This window comes from Rhincodon typus, chromosome 11 (assembly GCF_021869965.1).
Source record: "Rhincodon typus isolate 14 chromosome 11, sRhiTyp1.1, whole genome shotgun sequence".
In the NCBI taxonomy this organism is placed as follows: domain Eukaryota; kingdom Metazoa; phylum Chordata; class Chondrichthyes; order Orectolobiformes; family Rhincodontidae; genus Rhincodon; species Rhincodon typus.
Genome location: NC_063342.1, coordinates 63,438,196 through 63,461,521, shown reverse-complemented (window position 1 = coordinate 63,461,521; position 23,326 = coordinate 63,438,196). Strand labels below are relative to the sequence as shown.

General features: G+C 41.2%; 2 protein-coding genes across 12 annotated transcripts in view; one reads left to right on the top strand and one right to left on the bottom strand.

Moving 5' to 3' along the window:
• The window catches only part of reps2 (RALBP1 associated Eps domain containing 2), a 362,214-nt gene that overhangs the window by 76,346 nt on the left and 262,542 nt on the right, over positions 1-23,326 (bottom strand). For all 11 annotated transcript variants that reach the window (XR_007263185.1, XR_007263186.1, XR_007263187.1 and 8 more), the window contains 4 exons: positions 20,968-21,074; positions 15,447-15,597; positions 11,035-11,098; positions 4,523-4,671 (listed from right to left, as the gene is read on the bottom strand). Coding sequence is in view for 8 of the 11 variants with exons in the window: in XM_048602680.1 (XP_048458637.1) it covers positions 4,523-4,671; positions 11,035-11,098; positions 15,447-15,597; positions 20,968-21,074 (471 nt within the window). In the remaining 3 variants the exon portion in view is untranslated. The remainder of the gene's footprint in view (positions 1-4,522; positions 4,672-11,034; positions 11,099-15,446; positions 15,598-20,967; positions 21,075-23,326) is intronic.
• LOC109921946 (synapse-associated protein 1) overlaps positions 22,351-23,326 on the top strand; it is a 19,327-nt gene continuing 18,351 nt past the window's right edge. Inside the window, exon 1 of the mRNA XM_048602645.1 lies at positions 22,351-22,417. Coding sequence (XP_048458602.1) covers positions 22,351-22,417 — 67 coding nt within the window. The remainder of the gene's footprint in view (positions 22,418-23,326) is intronic.

The following is a 23,326-nucleotide window of genomic DNA, read 5'->3' as shown; positions in this document are numbered from 1 at the left end:
GATGAGGGTCTAGGCCCGAAACGTCAGCCTTCCTGCTCCTCTGATGCTGCTTGGCCTGCTGTGTTCATCCAGCTCTACACCTTGTTATCACAGTACAAATCCAGTCCAACATGGCCACAGATTTTTTTTAAAAAGTTGCTGAGGTGGCATATTGATTTCCTGCAGTTTTAAGCTAGGTATCAGGCCTTTCTCATACAATGCATGAAGTGGTGTAAACTATGTCCTGTTTCCTGACATTAGTGGCTAAAAAAGGTTAACTGTGTCAAACAAATACTTCAATTGCGCTTTTTATCCCATAAAACATATTGAACTAGCTTGCCCTGCTTTTGGAACCTTCGTTTTTTTGGTTAGCATTGGACGAGGGCATTGCTGGCTGGCCAGCATTTATTGCATACCCCTGGCTGCCCTTGAATGGAGTGGCTTAGATCAGGACCTTGAGCCCACAAAAGTGCAATGGACTGAGATGGACTCCATTTTAATTCTCTTTTTTTAATGTATTTTTTAAATTACACTATCTTGGAAGGACTGTTATTTTGAACTTTTTATTTCTTTATTTTTTCTACTGTATTACTATGGTTTTGTACTTTCGAAGGTGCGTAATGTTGGACTTCTTATTTCTTTCTCTTTCTACATTTTCTGGCCCAAGAATTTGTACTGATGTATCTGTGCCTCGGTACCTTTGTACCCAAGTTAGCGCCATATGTGGTGACTTGTAAACTTTTCACTGTACTCAAGATAATTCTAATAAGCCATTAAGGGCAGCTCAGTGGTTAGCACAGCCACACAGCGCCAGGGACCCAGGTTCGGGCACCTGTCTGTGTGGAGTTTGCACGTTCTCCCCGTGTCTGCGAGGGTTTCCTCCGGGTGCTCCAGTTTCTTATCACTGTCACAACGGTATGCAGGTTGGGTGAAATGGCCATGGTAAATGCAGGGTTATAGGATAGGGAGTGGATCTGGGTGGGATGCTCTACAGAGGGACAGTGTGGACTCAATGGGTCAAATGGCCTGTTTCCACACTGCAGAGATTCTATGGATATGGATTTCAGAAGGCAGATGAGAATCAACCCCATTGCTGTGGGTCTGGAGTCACAAAGGCCAGACCAGGTGAGGATAGCAGATTTCCTTCCCAGAAGGACATTAATGAGTCAGACATTCTTGCCCCCCCACCCACTAACAATCAGGGATGGTTTCATGGTCTTCATTCCACATTTTTAATTGAATTTAAATTCCACCATCCGGCCTGACAGGATTCGAACATGGATCCCCAGAACAGTAGCTGAGTTTCAGAATTAATGGTTTAGCAATAATACCACCAGGCCATCGCTTCCCTGCAGCTTACATTTGACACTAGTTAGACCATCTGGTTAAACACTTTTTTAAACTCAATTGTGCACACCTCCTGAATACTGATTCAGTGCAATTTGAGAGGCAGAGTCCCAAAGGATCAACAATAATAGCTTTCCACGCATCGTAATTGATGTAAAATACACTATGCACTACATGGCCCTTGAACAGACCAACTTATCCCGATGATTAAAAAAGAACTAACTCCAGTGTGGCAAAAATGAGTCTCTGACATGTTGCTACTGAACTAATTTAATGAAGAAACTGGGTGGGCGCGTGGGAGAAATTAAACACAGAAATTACAAACTGTCATGAATGTCATACACCTATTCTACAACAAGGAACAAAAGAAGGAAAACATTCCAACAAACCTTGCCCTTCTCTATGAGAAACTTTAGCATTAAAAAGGAGACAGAGATCTGGTATTTGTATCTCAAGATTTTGAGCCGTTCTCTAACACCAGTAATTCTACAGGGAGGAAAGCCTGTTTAGGTCTGGGATATCATTGTCCAATCCTGACAATGAGATTACAGGAAAGCGTACATGATGTGGTCTCAATTCCACTTTCCTGTATTGCTTGACACCCTCAACAAAAAGAAAATCAAACTCTGCCTTGAGTAAATTCAATTATCTCATCTCCACTGCTTTCTGGAGAAAAGAATTCCACATACTAATGACCCTCTGACAAGAAACAAAATTCATCACAACCTTGGAAAGGGATTTTTAAGCTGCAACTGCTAGTTGTAGTCTTCCTCACAAGAGGGAACATCATGGAGGACAATACTCACTCCGGTTACACTTTTCCTTTTAAATTAATTGCATGGCGGTAGATTGGGAGAAGAGAAGGTGCAATGAGAGCTGGGTGTTGTCTTACACCAGTTGCTGAAAGCATGCAAGTCTAGCAGGTGGTGATGAAAGCAAATGGTATGTTGGTCTTCGTAGCAAGTGGATTTGAGTACCAGAACAGGAATGTCTCGGGGCAATCGTGCAGGGCCTTAGTGAGACCACACCTGGAGTAATGTGTGCAGTTTTAGTCTCCTTACCTGTGGAAAGATGTTCTGGCTATGGAACAAAGATTTACCAGACTGATTGCAGGGATGGCAGGACTGACATCTGAAGAAAGTCTGCATCAGTTTGGACTACATTCATTGGGAGTTTAGAAGAACGAGAGGGTTGGGGGAGGTTGTCATAGCAACATAAAATTCTCAGAAGTCACATGACATCAGGTTATAGTCCAACAGGTTTATTTGAACAGGTGAAGGGGCTACACTGGTAGTCCAACACTGGTACCTCCACATCAAATAAAATTGTAACATGGCTGGTCAAGGCAAATACAAAGTATGTTCCTGATCACCGGGGGTCTCCAGAACCAGGGGTCACCAGGGGTAAGGATACCAGATAGACCACTTAGGACAGAGATGAGGAGAAATTTCTTCATCCAGAGTATTGAGCCTGTGAGATTCAATGGCGCAGAATGTGAAAGAGGCCAACACATCGAATATTTTCAAGAAGGAGTTAGATATAGTTCTTACATCTAAGGGGATCAAAGGAAATGGGGTGAAAGCAGGAACAGAGTTGGATGATCAGCCAAGATTGTATTGAATGATGAAGCAGGCTCGAAGGGCTTGTGGCCTACTCCTGCTTCTATTTTCTACATTTCAATGTTAAATAGAGACTCTTACTTTCTTTATACTTCCAGCTCACTTTCTCTAAGAGTCAGAGAGTAATTGTGAGCTCACACTTAAGCAAGATTTTTCTTTACGTACAACCGCTTTAGGCTAGATCCAGAATACTACTACTAACAAAATCAGTGAATGAGAAACAAATGGGATTTTAAGACTGTGCTGCTATATGCATTGGGCTATGTGCATCCAATTTTCTCCGTCCTTGAAGGAATTGACCTGTTGCATGTGTACAAATCAGTTGATACAGTCAGTCTTGTTATTTCTTCAATGGAGTATAATTTGTGAGCCTTGAGTAGGAACTGGTGGGTGACAGATTGTGAATGAAATACAAAAAAGAGGGATAGAAACAGAATAAAAAAAAATAGAAATGGGAATTGTGAGGAGTCAAGTGAAAATAAAACGTGGAAATGTAAGAAGGAGGAAAGAGAGAAAAAAATGATAGCGAGAAAAATAAATCATAATTGAAGTTTAACATGGTCTTTTAAAGAAAATATTTATGCAGGCAGTTCAGACAGCGAATTTATCATCTGTGAGGTAAAGAGAGTGTGAATGTGCACAAGTGTGAGGCCGTCTGTCAGGAGGGAAGGTTGGATGGGGGTGTAGGATTGTTAAGTTAGGTAAATGTGAAAGCAATTGCTGCACTTCCCTCACTTTTCTTGAAGGCACAAAATGGTGCATTTGCTCAATAGCTGTAATGAAACTCAGCAGAGTGACAATATTTCCAGTGTTCAGTGGTATGGCTTTAACATCACAGCCACCCAAAATGCACACTGTCCTCAGTGAAGATCAGATGCTGGAAATCAAGAGTGCGAATCCTGGCTTTCCTTCCCACCACAAGCCCGGAAGCGCTAAGGCTAACTGTTCCTCCTCCCACTGCCCCACAGCTCTGGGAATTTTAATGGGAATAAATGATAGTTGCACACACCCCTCCCTGCTGTCTCTATATTGATGTCCAGTGTTTTAGCTACTAACTTTACACTGACAAGAAGGCGCCAGCAAATGGTTTCAATGGATTTTCTTGGATAACAAAATTTCTGAAAACAAAAAAGGGTCCCAAACAGAAACCTCAACTTTCCTGCTTCTCTGATGCTGTCTGGCCTGCTGTGGTCCTCCACCTCTACACTGTGTTATCTATGAAATATATTTACCTTCCCCACAGTATTATAAATGTGGAAAACAAAAACTATTTCACTTGAAATAACCGCTACTCCATGCTTTTTTTAAAAACACTCCATGCTTTTATTGCTTAGAGTTATTCAGTCAGCCTGCGGATACTTTAGTAAAGTTTATCCTATTATAATGCTAGGCACATGTATTTAACTTTGCACTATTTTTAAAATTTAATTGATTCCGTTCCCTAATGAGGACCCCATTTGACGCAAGTTGATTGAAACATCAGGACTGCAGTGTTAGAGTCCTAGAAATCTGCCATGTATCCCCTTCAAGTGTAAATCCTTCTGTGAGCACGAGATCATCCTTTACATTCTGCTTACCTTCACTCCTCTGTAGATATTCAGGCATCAGAGTTTCTGGAAGCGTGGCTGGCAATGAATAACCATTCTTCCTAGCTACGACAAGATGAAAGGCGGCACAGAACTCGAACAGTGTCAAAGCTCCATCACAATCCACATCAGAGAGTTCCCTACAGGCATAAGGGCTGTTAGCATCTAAAGCCGCAACTTGTATCAGCAATCCTCCGAGGACACAAGTAGGATTTCAACATTAAACTCAACCAGAAAGTTATTTTCTTTTCAACTATTCTGAACAGCACCATGTTCCTTAAAATTCAATATTGTTTTTATGGAATATAATGTGTAGTACAATGGTTTTACAGGACCCGTTACAGAAAAAAAGGAAATCGGAAACATTCCTCCCCAGAAACTGTAGTTCAGTCATAGTCAGACATTATGGGGAGACATGGGGCAAGAATACATATGAATAAAGATTTAGAGTTGGCCAAGTAGGATGGTCTCCCAGATTAAACAGGAAAAAAGTGGGCATGGGCTCATCTCCAATAGAAAAATGCATGGTATCTAGAAGAAAAAAAGGTAAACAAGGAAACCTTTATTCCTGTTGCAAAGGCAAGGCAATTTTCAATCCTGAAACGGTCACTGCAGAACCACTGCAACTGTTTCAGCATACTAATCATTGAAGAAAAACTGTTCCAGATTTTAATACATTAAAACAAGAAACTAAAATAATTTTTGAAAACATAAAAAGACACCAAAATAAAAATGTTCCCTCATTGAGCAACAAACAATGTTCTTTTATTTCAGTTCCACTGTGATGCAATATATTTGTCACAGGACCATAGGCTAGTAGAGAAGGCCATTCACACAAATCTGTGCATTCAGGTTAGTCCCATTCCACTCCCTTTTTCAGCAAATGTCTGCTTTTTAAAAATCTTCAGCTAGTATTTATACTATTTCCTTTTAAAGGCTACTAGTTGAGCTGTATACATGGCTGGCGATGCATTCCAAATTTAGCCATTCATTACGTTGAAACTGCTGGAACTGACGCTTGGGGTTTGCTACTTCTATAGCAGTTTCTTGTCTGGTAAACAAGAATTTTTAAAAAAACTCAGTTTTCTATCTTTTGGTCAATTTTGCAGCTATGCTGCTTCTGCATTTTTAGTCTGAATCGGCTTCAAATTTGCTGCCAAGCCTCATAGACCTTCTTGATAATTGTAATATATATTCAAAAACATTCAAGATAATCTCAATTTTCAAAATCATGCACTATTAAAAAGGGTAAATTTAACTCAAATGTAACAAAACTTGTACAAGTTGTAAAAATGAATAGAGAACGTATATTGTTTCATAAGTGCACTCCTACAGGATTAAATAGGAGTGATATCAGGAGGGCAAAAAGGGTACAACAGAAAGCTTTGGCAAATAGGGTTAAGGAGAATCCAAAGGGATTTTATAAATACATTAAGGACAAAAGGGTAACTAGAGAGAGAATAGGGTCCCTTAATGATCAGCAAGGCCATCTGTGTGTGGAGCCACAGGAGATGGGGAATTAATAAGCGAACATTTTGCATCAATGTTTACTATGGAAAGGATATGTAAGATACAGAATATGGGAAAATAAATAGCAACATCTTGAATAATGTCCATATTACAGAGGAAGAGGTGCTGGACGTCTTATAACAGTGGATAAATCCCCGGGACCTGATCAGGTGTACCCTAGAACTCTGTGGGAAGTTAGGGAAGTGATTGCTGGGCGCCTTGCTGAGATATTTGTATCATCGATAGCCAGATGAAAGGTGCCAGCAGACTGGAGATTGGTTAACGTGGTGCCACTGTTTAAGAAAGATGGTATGGAAAAGCCAGGGAACTATAGATCGGTGAGCCTGACATTGGTGGTGGGCAACTTGTTGAATGGAATCCTGAGGGACAGGATGTGTGTGTATTTGGAAAGGCAAGGACCAATTAGGGATAGTCGACTTGGCTTTGTGTGTAGGAAATCGTGTCTCTTGAACTTGATTGAGCTTTTTTTGAAGAAGTAAAGAAGAGGATTGACGAAGGCAGAGTGGCGGACGTGATCTATCTGGACTTCAGTAAGGCTTTTGATAAGGTTCCTCATGAGACTGGTTAGCAAGTTTAGATCACATGGAATACAGGGAGAACTAGCCATTTGGATACAGAACTGGCTCAAAAGGTAGAAGACAGACGGTGGTGGTGGAGGGTTGCTTTTTAGACTGCAGGCCTGTGACCAGTGGTGTGCCACAAAGCTCGGTGCTGGGTCCACTGCATTTTGTCATTTGTATAAATGATTTGGATGTGAATATAGGAGGTATGGTTAGTAAGTTTGCAGATGACACCAAAATTGGAGGTGTAGTGGACAGCAAAGAAGGTTACCTCAGAGTACAAGGGGCCCTTGATCAGATGGGGCAACGGGCTGAGGAATGGCAGATGGGGTTTAATTTAGATAAATGTGAGGTGCTGCATTTTGGAAAGGCAAATCAGGGCAGGACATATAACATTTAATGGTAAGGTCCTGGGGAGTGTTGCTGAACAGAGACCTTGGAGTGCAGGTTCATGGTTCCTTGAAACCAGAGTCATGGGTAGATAGAATAGTGAAGGTGGTGTTTGGTATGTTTGCCTTTATTGGTCAGCGCATTGCGTATAGGAGTTGGGAGGTCATGTTCCGACTGTTCACGACATTGGCTAGGCCACTATTGGAATACTGTGTACAACTCTGGTCTCCCTGCTATAGGAAGGATGTTGTGAAACTTGAAAGGATTCAGAAAAGATTAACAAGGATGTTGCCAGGGTTGGAGGGTTTGAGCTATAGGGAGGGGCTGAATAGACTGGGACTATTTTCCCTGGAGCAGAGGCCGAGGGATGACCTTGTAGAGGTTTATAAAATCATGAGGGGCATGGGAAAGATGAATAGTCAAGGTCTTTTCCCCCAAGTCCAAAACTAGAGGGTATGGGTTTAAGGTGAGAGGGGAAAGATTTTAAAAAAGGGACCCAAGGGGGAGCTTTTTCATGCAAAGTGTGGTGTGTGTATGGAATTAGCTGCCAGAGGAAGTGGTGGAAGCTGGTACGATTACAACATTTAAAAAGGCGTCTGGATGGGTATATGAGCAGGAAGGGTTTAGAGGGATATGGGCCAAATGCTGGCAAATGGGACTAGATTTATTTAGGATATCCAGGCGGCATGAATGAATTGCACTGAAGGGTCTATTTCCGTGCTGTACATCTCTAAGGTTTTGGAGTAGATTTGTAGCTCGGGTTGTGGGTGTTGAGATTGGTTGGCTCGCCGAGCTGGTTTGTGTTCTGCAGACGTTTCGTTACATCTGTGCTGTACATCTCTATGAATATCATATCTTCTTTGATATTCTATTTTATTTGATTTTGCTTTTGCTTTTAAGTAATCTGACTTTAAAACAACTTAGTAAATTGATGCTGGAATTTCATGACGACAGACAGCCCTTCCATTGTGGCAAAAATGGAGAAATTGCAAGCCTTAAAAGCAAGCACTGCAGTTCCTATTTTGAAAAGGGACACAATGGTGTTTGGTCAGGATTCAAACATACACCGAATACTGAAGCAGGTAGCCATTTAAATCATCAGCTGCCTATGCTCCTGTGAGATTTTAGTTTCCAAGGACTGTGAAGCCCAACAATGTGTAGAGTAGACCTGGTAAAAGCAAGTCTGATCCATGTGCATTTGTTTGGATAGTTAGGGTACTCCTTTGGAGAGACAAAGGTGCTCTGTGGAAAAGTTAGAAGTAGACATGGGTGTGCAAAAAGGCACAAACACATCAACTATCATGCCGAGTGGGATGATCAGCAAACCTTTCAAAAAGTGATCTGCCCCAGAAGTGTCGAGATGAACTGTCGAAAGTAACTGTCAAAGAGCGGTCAAGGCTTTTAAAACTCTCTCCTTTTAAATATTTGAGGGGAAAAAACTGGAGTGTTAAAATGAAACCACGATGTGCTATTACATTTTGTCTACTGACTTAAGCCTGAAAGCTTCCACTCCAGGATTACTGCTGCTTGACTTATTTCACAACCATTCATTATCACAGTAGGATGCCTGCCATTTTACAGTAAGAATGGCATCTTCAAATGGTTATAGACTTTTTGAAGTGGGATTATTAATGAATTCCAATGTTTGTTGTTATAAGAGGTTGTACACTTGAAAGCTTCAATCAAACATTTTATTATGTAGTTAAAGGATTTTTTTTAATATAGTGAAGTTTGCAACATAAATTAAATTTCTATTAAATGAAGTTCTAGGTTTATTTCCTCTCTGTGTGGGTCTAAAATTCTGCCTGTGGTAGATATTAGGAGAGTTGTCATGGTAGGTGCAAGAGAATGGAAGGGTGATAGGTAATGGGAGGGTGATAGGTGGTGGCATGGTTTGGGATGAAGAGTATGTGGGATCATGGGGTGGATACAAGTCATGAATGTGGAAGAGTAGATATTGGGGTGACTGTATGTGGTGGTGAGAAGGTGGAATGGATTGGGAATGATTCAGATGGCTATAGCATCAACCAAGCACACCCTGCCCTCCTAGATATCAACACCAACTGTTGTAATCCATTAGTGATAAAAGCACTTTCTTCTCAAAGTGCAACCAGCCATAAAAATGTGTTGTGTGTGACTTCATAGGTAACAGTGTCACCACACAGTCAGCCAATTGTGTGTCCGAGTCCCACTCCAGCTGCTTAAGCAGAATATCTGGGCTAAGAATCGCTGTGCAGTACTGATGGAGTGCTGCACTGTCAAATGTGATGTCTTTTGTGTGGAATGTGAAGTAGACATCCTGTCTGTCTTATTCAATGTAAAAATTTCCACAGCACTAATTAAACATATCAATGGTGTGCCCCATAGTTTCCCAGCCAACAGTGAACCATTAGGTCTTAACCAACACTGCTGTAGATTATCTGGCCATTATCACCATTGTTTAGTGCAAATTGACAAATACATTTTTATATTATAACATTGACCAGACTTTAAAAATACCATTAGTAAAGAGCTTTGAGACTTTTTGAGACTACAAAAAAGTTTCGATAGAAATGCCAGTTATTTCTTTCCTTACACACCAACTTGACACCTATTCATCCATAGGATTTGCTTTTATGGCTGGAGGAAATCTTGGGCACAGATCAGATGGTAACAAAATTCCTCATTTATCAAACAGCTCATTGCTTGGTCATCGATAGATTCATAACAGGCATCATTTATTTTAAAACTAGTAGGATTCTTTAGCTTTAGGACATTATTGATTTTATATTGTGGACTATGCTGCTTTTTAGTAGCAGACAGGCATATTCCTGAAGCTAATTCAAACTAATTACATGAGGGAGTCAGTTGGCTCAATTAGCTGAATGGCTGGTCTATGATGCCAATAGTGTTGCTCTAATTCCCACACCAGCTGAGCTTACTATGAAGGACTCTACTTCTCAACCTCTCCCCTCGCTGAGGCATTGTGACCAGGTTAAAAACACCACCGCCAGTCATCACACTCTCTCTAATGACATACCAGACCATATGCTGCTGGGACAATGGTGACTTTAGTCTAACATGAATCAGGGTCATTGCGCTTTTCAGGAAGCCTGTTTGTGTTGTGATGGATTAGAGATAGCATAGATCATTGAAAGAATAATAGGTGGAAATAGATGCCTATTTGCCCACTTGTGGGCATTGTATCAGTCGTCAAGGAAATCAAAAAATTAAAGTTGCCACGATCATTCATAAAACCTTTAGACGGAGCAATGACAGAAAATATAATTGCCACTGTTGCTTCATCTCTGCATCAAGATTGATGAACAACAGATTGAAGTATTCAATCAAATGGGCGACACAATGATAGCTGATAGGGAAGATGAATACAAATAGACGTGGGCAAACTCTAGCGCCATTATAAACAAAACTAAAGTGTACAGTCCAATTTCTGTGAGGCAAGGAGAGTTGGCAACTATAAAACATACAGTTAGAGAAATGGCTTGTGGAAAAATTTCAACCAAGCCTCTCAGACACAAAATTTAAAAACTAAAATAAGGCTTTGAATACAGAAATCAACACCAGCTTGGATCACACTAATAATATTGCTGGAATTAGAGTGAACCTGGGCAGAATCAGAATCAGTTTTCCAAAAATAACCTGCGATGTCAATTCACTAGCAGAGCTCAGGCCAAGTGCAATGCATATTTTCCTGACTGTACAAAGGCCAGCAGACCTGCAGCTTCGACAGAAAGTTACTACACAATAAATTTGCCACTATTTAAGTTACTCTTGGTAGTTACACAAATTGCTTAGGAGGCAATCTCAGTGCCCAAATGCAACAACAGCCTGAAACAAAGCTAAGTTCACAGTAGTTTGGCACAATGTGGAACTTGTATCATGCTGATCCTCAGAACAAATAATTGTCAGATTCAGCCCACCATAACAAAAAGCACTCATTTGGGTACTTTTGCACTGTGACATTTTGTTGTAATCTTTATCAATGTGTCAGGCAGAAAAAGAACAAAACAACATCAAACTTACCATATATGAGACAGCTCTCGGATAGGAAGCTTAGATTTTGTAAAGAGCTCCTTAGCAACGGAACCTATAACAAGATTTGGATTAGATTGTGATGATAATTATGAGAATTTGAAAAAAAGTGTGGCAAATATTTTGTCAATCCATTAACATAGGAATATAGAAACAGGATAGGCCATTTAGCCTACATCATGAGGCAGTATGGTGTTTCAGTGGTCAGCACTGCTGCCTCACAGTGCCTGGGACCCAGGTTCAATTCCAGCCTCAGCCGACTGTGTGGAGTTTACAAATTCTCCCAGTGTCTGCGTGAGTTTCCTCCAGGTGCTCTGGATACCTCCCACAGTCCAAAGATGTGCAAGTTAGGTGGATGGGCCATACTAAATTCCCCATAGTGTTCAGGGATGCGTAGACTAGGTTGATTAGCCACGGGAAATGCAGGGTTACAGGGATAGGATGGGGGCAGGTTGGGATGCTCTTCGGAGGGTCAGTTTGGACTTGATGGCCGAATGGTCTGCTTCCACACTGTAGGGATTCTATGATCATTCAATATGACCATGGCTGATTGAAGACTTTAATGCCTTTTATCCAACTCACCTCCATTACTTTGTGTGTCACTGGTAATCAGAAATCTCTCAATCTCTCTTGTAAGTGTACTGAAAAACTCAGCTTCCACAGCTACATCTGGGAGAGAATTCCAAAGATTCATAACTTTGAATAAAAAATAATTCTCCTCATTTCTAACTTAAGTGGCATCTGTCTTATTTTTAAATTGTGTCCCCCAGCTATAGTCTCCCCACCTACGGGAAGGATCTTATCTACATCTAATTATGAAAGTTAGTTGCTCCAGAATAGTTTTCCTTCTTTCAGCTTCAGGACCATCTCCAAAGGACCTGCAACACCAGATACCTCCATCACCCAAGTACAAGGTAGGGGTAGCCATGAACCCAAAGACAGCAGGTAAAGGGAGGTGATGGCCTCGTGGTATTATTGCTGGACTGTTAATCCTTAGACCTAGGTAATGTTTTGGGGACTTGGGTTCAAATCCCACCATGACACACGATGCCATTGTCAAATGTTGCGAAAACCTACCTGGTTCAGCAATGTCCTTTAGAGAAGGAAACTTCCAGCCTTACCTGGTCTGGACTACATGTGACTCCAGACTCCCTCTTGAGACCATTGACTGTTAACAGCCTGCTGGGAAATTAGGGGGATCCAAGCCATCACCTCACCCCCAACAGTGACGCCAATGTAGCTTCAGTTTTTATCCACAAAAGGAAAGCCTCCTGGAGCAGAGTCCCACAGTAAAGACTATGCCTTTTTCCTTCATTCACACTCTTCCTGACTACTGTTCCAGGTACTGGGAGGAGTAAATGCACCCAAAAGGACAGCATCCCTCCTGTTGTGGCACCCAGAAAGTAGGACTAAAAATAACACACCAACAAATTACTTCCAGGGATATTAAACAAGCCTTGAAATTGAAATGATACTGAAGTGCTTAAGTAGAAAACAAACCTGGTGGGAAGAATAAACAGAAACAGAAAAACAAGTGGGGCTGACCTTCCCTATTATGGGCAGTTACACTGCCCAATCGGAGCACATCAAATGGTGACATGACACTTGGAGTAATCAAGCACTTGGCTGTTGGGAATTTGTTAAAAATTGGTCACATTGAAGCTCCTGAAAACTCTTCATGCTCTGTCACAAGGGAAAGGCAGCCGTGCCTAAGGCCATGCAAATGCTGTCAAAAAAGCCAATTAGTGCTTTCCACTCAGTCTTGTGTGCAAGGAAGTCTGTTTTCCAGTCTGCTCTCTCAATCCAGGCTTTTTTTGTCTGGTTTGTGGACAGTGAGGCTGTATTTTCAAACCATGAATGTGTTGATCCCATTTAAGTTTGTCATTAACAAAACAATTTAGAGGTTCAATTGTAATAAACCAGTTTATATGGGAAAATAAATTGTCACACGAATTTTGTTTTAACATAGGAGCTAGAGTGAGCACAGAACCAAGGTGGTCAAGTACCCCTATTCTAAGGTCTGGTGTGATTTAAACTTTGCAAAAGGTACCCTTTCCCCCATTCCCCTCATTCCTAAGGCTCTAGGACACAGTACAAAGGCCCTTATCCTCAAGGGCGTCAGGCAGGGAGAGCACTCTGAATACTTGTTGGAGAGTGTGTTTGAGTGGAAAAGTACAAAAGAATTGTTACTGCAGACTTGAGCTCTTCCATTTCATCACTGCAATTTTTATGTCAGACTTCCATGTTTGTAACTCTTTACCAAGCGTTCATGCATGCGCACAAAAAACCCCATAATTACTACCTCTCATCATTGCACAAGGACTAGAAGCAATAGTAAGCCATTCAACATTGCAGTCCTGTTCCACCATTTGATAGGATCATGGCTGATCTAACTTTGCCTCATTTCAATTTTTTTTGCCCACTCTCTACCCCTTGAACTCTCATCAGTTACAGATACATCTACCTCTTGAAGATATTCCATCACCCTGCCTCCATCACTCATTGTAGAAAAAAAAAAGGTCCACAGACTTATTCCCCTCAGAACAAAAAAAACACTAAATGGGCAACGCTTTTTTTTAAAAAAAAAAAAGCGTTGAGTCCCTAGTCCTAGAATGTCCCATAAAGGGAAACATCATTTCTGGACCTAATTTGCCTAGTCCCCTCAGGATCTGCTATTCAGCAGGATCACCTCTCTTTCTTCTGAAAACCAAATCAATAGAGGCCCAACTGCCAAACAATTTGTCATAAGATAAACCCGTCATGCCAGTAATCGATCATTTTAAAGCCTATTTTGAAAACCAGCACGTACCACCACAAGGTAAAAGCTGGAAGACATATGGATGAGAAAGATAATGGGTGCCTGTTGAATTCAGGAAAGGGCTTGAGAGGGCTGCTAGACATAGATATGGCCAGAGATGTCAACTGGGGTCTGAAATCCTATATCCAGGGGTACCAGAAGTTTGGGAGTGTCGATTTCTCAGCCAATTGGAAAGAAATGAGATCTGCAACCGTTAGAGGAATGATTAATTACATTGGGAAGTTTTACAACAACACGAGTACAACTGTTGCCTGAAAGCACTCAGGACAGATGGAAACAGGAGGACAGCAAGCACACAGTCCAGTCATCAGAAGGAAGGTGGTTTGTGAGTGCCAAAAACTAGCTGCTGAGAACATTTCGCTGAATGTGCAAATTGACAAATCACATGCACTATTCCATGTACTCCAACCGCTGAAGTACTGAAACCAAAAAGCAAGGTCCTAGTTTGCAATGAAATGCATGAATAAAGTAACATGCAGGGACGAGAGAGGGGAGAACTGCCCCAGAGAAAGTTGTCAGGTGGGATGTTGCAAGGATGATGGTGAAGTCTCATTTTTCTCCACCCCCAGCACACCACTCCGCCCCCCACCCCACCCCATTGCTTCTTACACACCTGTAAATCCTGATTTTAAAAAAGGTATACACTGAGGTGACCAGAAAGTCAATCTGGCTACACAAACAAGTTGTAACCTTTTCTCCCCAAGTGTCTGTTTTCAGTTATTGGTGATTGTTGTAACAATATTGTTGATTTTAGAGGAGTTAGTTTTTGATGGCAAATGGACGAAGTAATGAGATCAATGACAGCTTTTGTACCCAGGGAACATTTCTCCTTACTCCAAGGATACACATCACACTGTTCATTAGTTAAATGGACAGCAGACAGAAGAGTTTACAAATAAATAGTAACATGTCACTTTCTTCAAGTCGCAACAAGAAAAGGCCAGCACTGTTACAGAGGCTGGAGTCTGCGTCTCTTGTTTCTGCTCACATGGAAGTGATGAGGTTCCAGTCCTGTCTTTCTGCCGGCTGCAAGTCTCAGTGTAATGTATTTGAGAAGTCTCTATTCGGTTACCATAGGGACTGGAGTTAGGACAGAAATCTGTCTTGAAAATGGCAATGAATGAAATCTTCATTCTATGAGGAGGGCTGTTATCAAGGATAGCAAACTTTGCAATGGTTCATCAGACTCAGGTGGGAGTGGGCGCAGTGAAGTTCGACTTTGGCAAGGACACAAAAAGTACCTCAGAGATAGTAAGACCTGCTGATGCTGGAGTCTGGAGATAACACAGTGTGGAGCTGGAGGAACACAGCAGGCCAAGCAACATCAGAGGAGCAGGAAAGCTGACGTTTCGGGTCTGACGAAGGGTCCAGACCCGGAATGTCAGCTTTCCTGCTCCTCTGATGCTGCCTGGCCTGCTGTGTTCATCCAGCTCCACACAAAGTACCTGTTACGTGACCAGTTCAATTTTTTTACTTTTCACTGGATTTAGAGAGTACTTAAATTCAAAGAGATGATAACCATATCATGACAGAGCAGCCATTTCATTCACAGTATGATAGTTATGCTTTGAATAAAGTACTGTACCAGAAATGAGAGATTTCATATCAGGCTGCAGTGTTTTAAACTGATTATAGTAGTACTCTCGCTGTTCCTCTGTTATCCTCCAGGGGTCATCAGTGTCATCTGAAGGGTTCTCCTGTGTTTCTGGATCTACTGGCTGTACAGTTGGTTGCTTCTGCACAGAGCAGAAAGACAAAATTAGCCCATTATTTGCCAAAAGAATTAGTCTAACATTGGGGACACTTCCTCTTGCAGTTTTAGTTTTAAGGTGACAAAGTTGCTACAACGGCTGGCATGTAGAAATTCTTTCAAACAGAAATAGGTTTGTCAGGCGCAAACCACCTGGACCGAGAACGTTGTTCTTAGGTTTTCTGGGCAGGCTGTTGTGGTACAGTGGTGGTGTCCCTACCTGTGAGGCGGTAGACCTTGGTTCAAATCTCACCTGCTCCAAAAGTGTGTAACAACATATCTGAACAGGTTGATGAGAAAATATTTAGTTCTCAGAGCTTGATCAGTTCAAATATTTCTCTCACTTAAAATACAGACATACCATTTCTAATGTCATGTCCACATGATCCAACTCCCTGGTGAAAATGTGAGAAAAATAATGAAAATATTTCTGCCATTTCAACATCACTGGTTGTAATTTTATCCCGACTTTATGGTCCAATTAGCATTCCAGCATGATTTTGTAAGTGGGAGAGACTGAAGAATACTTTATCTTGTGCTCCTACATATTTTTTAAGTCCTCCTTTGCTCCCCTATTGTTTTAATTGGCTTCTCTCCTAGTCTCTTCATATCCTCTGGTCATGCTCTTTCCTGCTACCCATGCACTCAAGTTTCTTTTTTAAGGTCATTATTCATCCAAGGAGTCTTATTGCTGCTCACCATATTCCTTGTTGGTTAAGAGGAATATATTTTTCCTCATGTTTATTTGTACGGTTTTACATAAGAACACAAAAACTGGAGCAGGAATATGCATTTAAGCCCCTGGAACCTGCTCCACCATTTAGTGCGATCACAGCTGATCTCATCTGGGCCTGAACCCTGCTTTCCTGCCTGCTCTCCATAACCCTTTAAACGTTCTCCATTGCTACAATGCATTGTTGTTTGCCAACATTGGTTAGCAATTTTGTTTAAAGTTTCAGCTTATCTCAGTCCCACAAAAATGAACTTTCCTCCAAAATATTATCCTGCTTTTGTCAAGCTCTCGCCCTTCTCTATTATTGTTATTATTTCAATGATCACTTTTGCCTAGATGGTCTCCTATTTTTACCCCTCTCATCTTCTCTGCATCATTCGCCAGTACCAAAGCCAAGAATGAAATCAACCTTGTAGGATTTATGCACTGGGATTACAAATGAGCCCTACACCCGTATAGGAAAAAGTATAGTGTAGGAAATCTATTCCTTTATCTCCTTTACCTGCCTGTTCTGGTCAATTAACTCTTGGGATTGTTGAAAGTCCGTGATTATTACTTTATGTCTCTGTGTTACTCATTTCCCTATTTTGTTTGCAATTATTCCCTACACCTCTTTTCCATTAAGTCAGAAGTCACAGGACACCAGGTTATAGTCCAACAGGTTTATTTGAGATTGCAAACTTTTGGAGTGCACTTCACTTGACGAAGGAGCAGCACTCTGAAAGCTTGTGATTTCAAATAAACTTGTTGGACTATAACCTGGGGTTGTATGATTTCTGACTTTGTCCACCCAAGTCCAACCCCGGCACTTCCACTTCATGGTTTCCATTAAGTGGCCTGGAAACTGCCCTCACTTCCATGACTGACCCTTGCCCATCTCTTATTTCTATTGACATGGATTCTATTTCTATCTTACTGTTGGTAGCATGATGTTTTTTCCCTACTGTTATCATATTATCTCTAAAACAAACACCACACACATACTCTTTTACCCACACTCTTTTCTAAAGGTGTTACATCCTGCAATTTTGAATTCTTGATTTTTTTTTACACCGACGCCTCAGCAATTCTACCTCTACCTGGTGCCTCTGCTTTTTATTGTGAATCAATTCACTGTTTTATTACAGACAGTGTGTGCATTGATGTTCTAATGGATTAACTTATTGCTTAATAATTTCAATTTTTTTTAATAGCTGTTGCTTGCAATGGATTTTTAAATCTTGTTTTATACTTCTGGCCCATAAATAATTAATCCTTGGCTATTTTTGTGCTCCTTTTGTTTAGTGTGTCCAATGTTCTTTGTTCCATTTATATTTAAAGATTTTTCATTCATTTCAGATCCCTTCCTTGCCCCTCCCACTCTATTAGTCCAATCCCTCTGCCATTTTCCGGTGTGCCCCTTCCTCCAGGGCACTGGTCTCTGATGAAGCCTGGTTCATGAAGCTTACCTTGGACATCAGTACTGATGCCCGAGTGCCAAGAAAAGGAACCTCTTCTTTCCATTCAAGCTGCTTACCCACATGTTAACTCAATGACATTCAACGGCTGCTGAATCTCCCATTAGCATCTTGGTGGTTGCCCTTGACAAGAAGCTAAAATGGATTAGACATATACATGCCACGGCTACAACAGCAGGTCAGGTGCTCAGAATCCCGCAGCGAAGAACTGACCTCCTGACTCCTCAAAACCTGTTGAACTACAGGGCACAAGTCAAGGGTATGACAGAATACTCTGTCTGGTTGAGTGCAACAGCAACAACGTTCAAGAAGCTTTATGTTATCAAGACAAAAGCAGCCCACCTGAGTGTTATCACATCCACAAACATTTATTCCCTCCACCACTGACGCTCACTAGTGGCAGTGTGTACTGCTATGGACCAGACAAAAACTCCTCAAAATATATTAAGAGGATAGCCTAGACTCTAACTGCTACTTATTGTAAAGGCAAATGCCAGGAGTCGCATTCTGGATGCAATTCAATTGGTCAAACTACGAAATTGGAAGCAAAACACTTTATTCATGCACTATAGTTAAAGTACAACAAAAAAAAAAAAAAAATTGGAATAACTTTGTTGGAAAGCTTAACAGAATAATAGATTATTTAACTACTAAACAGCAACTGTTCCAATATAGTAACATCCTATAAACACACCCTTTGCAAAGGCAAATGCAGTAAAATAGACTGCCTGAGAGACAATTCTAGCAGCAGGAAGAGAACCCCCAGCTTTCAGCTATAACAGAGAAAGGAACAAGAGCTTCCACACCCAGCTTCAAAATCCCAGCAACTTCTGAAAGCTAAAATTAAAAATCCTAGTTCTGTGGGAACTTCTATTGTTCCAACTTAAATAAAACCCTAAGGTCTCACAAACCGACTACTCTAGTGGCTGATTAGACTTCTCAGCAACCTTTGCTAATTAAAGAATAACTATCTCACCAAGGGTCCTTATCAAGCACTTTCCAACCTCAAACCATTAGTGTCTAGAAGGACAAAGGCAGCAGATATATCAGAAGACCAATACCTGCAGAGTTCCCCTCCAAGCCACTCACCAACCTGACTTGGACATATATTGCTGTTCCTTCTTTGGCGTTGGGTCAAAAATCCTGAAACTCCCTCCTGAACAGCATTGTGGGTCTAGCTATACCAAGTGGACTGCATTTGTTTACTGCCACCTTCTCAAGGGCAACTAGGGACGGGCAACGAATGCTGGCCCAGTCAGTGAAGGCCATGTCATACGATCAAATTTTTAAACAGTACTTCCCTGTTCTGACACTCTATAGCAGGCCTCTTGCAACCCAGGCAAATTACCACCGCCCAGGTAAAAACAAAAAGTAGTGCGGATGCTGTAAATCAAGAACAAAAACAAAGCTGCTGGAAAAGCCCAGCGGGTCTGGCAGCATCTGTGAAGGAAAAAACAGTGTTAAATGTTTCGGGTCCGGTGACCCTTCCTCAGAACTGTTCTGAGGCAGGGTCACCGGACCCGAAATGTTAACTCTGTTTTTTCCTTCACAGATGCTGCCAGACCCGCTGGGCTTTTCCAGCGGCTTTGTTTTTATTACTCTCCAGGTGCTGCTTTTTAAACTTAGTACCCAGCTCCTTCTACTCCATGAGCAAGATATCTCCCTAATTCTTACCTGTGTTGTTTAAATAGGCTTAAACATCTCCATTCCCCATGATACAGGATTACTTCAAATCTTGTACATAGCTGAAAGCATCTTACCAAGAACCCAGTGAGGTTGGCTGGTGACCGATGTCCCCTCACCCATTCTACCCCATTTTAGATGGTGGATGATTCCAAATCTATGTAATAGGTCAACAGGAAGGAAAGAAGAACAAACTGTAGCAGACTATTCTTTCCCTCTCTCTCTCTCTCTCTCCCTCCCTCCCCATGGATAGTTTCAAGTTTCTTGATTTCTGCTTTCAAGGTTGTTTAATTGCAACAGTAAAACTAGGCTCAGCATTTTCAGTTATTTTTGGCATGATTGTATTTTACAACCTTGTGTTTTGCATAACACATATCCCCCCACAAGCCCATTAATTCTGAATGTGAAGCCAGTTTGGCTAAGTCAGCAGTCCCAAAACATTATAGCTAGTATCGCACAAACATGGTTGCGAGCAGAACAGACAATTCAGATCATTTAGCGTACTAAAGTGGTAACATAATGAAGCTAATGAAAAACCGGGATGCAGTGTAAATGAGTAAACAAAAATCAAAATTTACTTCAGTTTAATCCTATGTACAACTTACAGGTTATATGCAAGTTTAAAGCACTCCATTATAAATAAATTTTGCTAAATCGGAAGTGATGCAGAGCAAAGCAAAATATTTAGTTTACAGCCTGGCACTGGCTTCTCTTCAAAGGCTTTGGGCATCATGAACTCCTTAGGAGAACTATCAAGCATATCATGGGTGAGGCTTCCTGCCTGGCCCATTACAAGGCCTTGACCTTCAGTCCATGGGAGTCCCAGACTGTTGTGCATTTGCAAAAGCCCTGGGAGCTGGTCAAGCAAGCCATATCACAAGGATCAAATGGTGTGTTGATGTACACCAGCCCCAACTATAACTCCACTGCTCTCAAAAATCAAAAGGAGAATCACAGAATTAAACCTGACTTCACAACATAAAGGAAAATGGAGAGGGAATGATAATAAACACTGATAATGCAGGTTTATTAAAAAAGGTAGTCAAGCTCATTCAGTGTGAACAAAACTAGAGGTCAGATTATGTAAAACTGCACAGACTTCGTAATGTTTATTTTAAATTAAAAAGTGCTCTCGCTTTCCCACCCCCACTCCCCGCCAACTCCTAACCTCCCACACATCTCAGTGCCACAATCTGAATACAACACTGATTTAACACAATCAAGATACATAGCTCAATAAACAACTTAATGGTTGCGATTCCATTTGGGAGAAAATCTCTCCATTTCCTCACCTTTAAATGTTAATTTCATCCCATCAATGAATACTTATAAGATGAAGTCTTTGTATTTTGTCAAAATTTTGATGCAAATTTACTCCTGAACTTTGTTTGGTAAACACTTAGATTTAGCTGTGTTTCAGTGAATTATGCTTGAAAAATTCACGAGAAAAATTAGAAAGTTTTTTGGTCTAATTTATTCTTACCCGAGCATAAAGTGAGTGAGGAAGTGAAGGCTTGGATATATAGTTCCCATGTGTTTGTCCAGTTGGATATACAACAGAGCCTGCTGTTGGGCTTCCTTCGTGAGTGACTGCAACACACCAACAAATAAAAAAAGTGAGGCACAATTCAAATTGAGGTACAAAGTTGCATCATACCGATATGCTACAAGTTACCATACAGTTACTATGCCTCATGCTTGGTTTTTTTCTACTATTTGATTTTATACCTCTGAATCAATGTGAATCATTGTGTGGGTGGATGAACATTAAGCAAAAGACAATTAATTTTTGGATATTACAGAAAGAGAAAAGACAAGCTCTTGAACCTGTTCATATTGCACTCATTTGGACACAAGCGGGTCAGCAGCTGGGAATGTTGTGGTGATTACCTCAATACTCAGGAGCGGGAGGTACAATGCACCCATAGCTCGAATGAATGCAGCCCCCACAGCTCTCAAGAAGCCCAATACTATCCAGAACAGTTAAATGGCCTGTTTAATTGGCAGACCAGTGACCATCTTAAAACATTTATGCCCTTCACCACCAATACACAATAGCAACGGCGTGTACCATGCGCAAGATGCAGTCCAGCAATTCACCAAGGCTCCTTCAACAGCACCTTGTAACCTCGCACGGGTCCAGAAGCACAAAGTGCAGTAGACATATAGAACACCACCACTGATGATTTCCCCTCAGAATTTCACACTACCGTGACTTGGAACCATATCATGGTTTCTTTATGGGCTCAGGATCAAAATCCTGGAACTCTCTTCCTGCAGGAATATCTGCACCTGATTGTCTGCAGCCCTTCAAGGCAACAGTTCACCATCACCTTCTCAATGGCAATTAGAGATAGGCAACAAATGCTAACCTTGCCAGTGATGCACATGTCCTGTGAAACAATAAATAGATGGAAGCCCTTTTAAAAAAAAAAGCAACCGTTATTGAGCGCTTGGCAATTCCTTGAAAAGATTCTTCCAATTAAACTACATCCGATTGCACTTTAATTTCTTCTGCAGAACTAATGTGGGAAGGTGAACAAATACTTTGCATCAGTCTTCACAGTAGAAGACACTAATAGCATTCCAAATTTACCAAATAATTGAGGGGCAAAAGAAAGAGTGGAAATAAATACAATGACTATCATTAGAGAAGGAGTCTTGAGGAAATTATTATGACTAAAGACCAATGTGTCCTTTGGACCTGATCAGATGTAACTTAAAAGAAGGAGCCACAGAGATAGTCAGTGAACTGTTGTCATCTTCCAAGAACCTTTAGGCTTCAGAGAAGTCCCAGAGGTTTGTAAATGTGAAATAACACTTTTGCTCAAGGGATACAGACAAGTAACAGATAACTGAGAGCTTAATGCCTGTTATTGGGAAAACGTTAGAGTCTATTATAAAGGATGTAATAGCAGACCGTTTAGGAATACGTATGATCAAGGGGAGTCAGCATGGCTTTAGAGGGGAAATCGTGCCTAACACATTTATTAGAATTCTTTGAGGAGGTAACAAGCAGGACAGTAAAAGGGGAAGCAGTGGATGTAATATATTAGGATTTTGGGAATGCATTTATTAAAAAGGTACCTCACTTTGGGGTCTTATCTTATTAAGCAAACAACAGTATTGGAAGCAGTATATGAGCTTGATTGAGAACTGGCTAACGAATAGAGGACAGTTAGGATAAGTGGGGGCATTTCAGGATGTCAACCTGCAACCTTGCGGGATCAGCATTGGAGCAATAATTATTCACAATATATGTGAACAACTTTGAGGAAAGTGAATGCATCATTGGCAGGTTTGTGGATGAACCAAAAATGGTGGGAAAGCAAGTGGACAGGATGACACAAAGAGTCTGCAGAGGGAAACAGACAGGTTAAGCAGGTGGTAAAAAGTTGGCAGATGGAATAGAGCATGGGAAAATGTGAGGGTGTGCACTTGGCAGGAAGAATAGAGGATTTGAATACTGTTTTAAATGCAGAAAGACTACAGAAAACTGCAGCAAAGGTGAATTTGGAAGTCCTCAAGCTAGGAAAAGCTAGCATGCAAGTTCAGTGGGTAATAAGGTCGGCAATTGGAAAGTTGGCTTTTGTTTCAAAGGGAATGGAATGCAAATATAGCAATGTTTTGCTAAAACTATACAAGGCATTAGTCAGTGGAGGGCTGGAATTCTGTGAACAGTTTTAGGCCCCTTATCTACGGGGGAATACGCTGGCATAGGAGGCAATCCAGAAAAGGTTCACTAGGCTGATACAGAACATGGAGGGGCTTTCTAATGAGGAAAAGTGGAGCAGGTTAACTCGGTACTGTTTGGAATTTAGTAGAATGAGAGGTGACTGTTA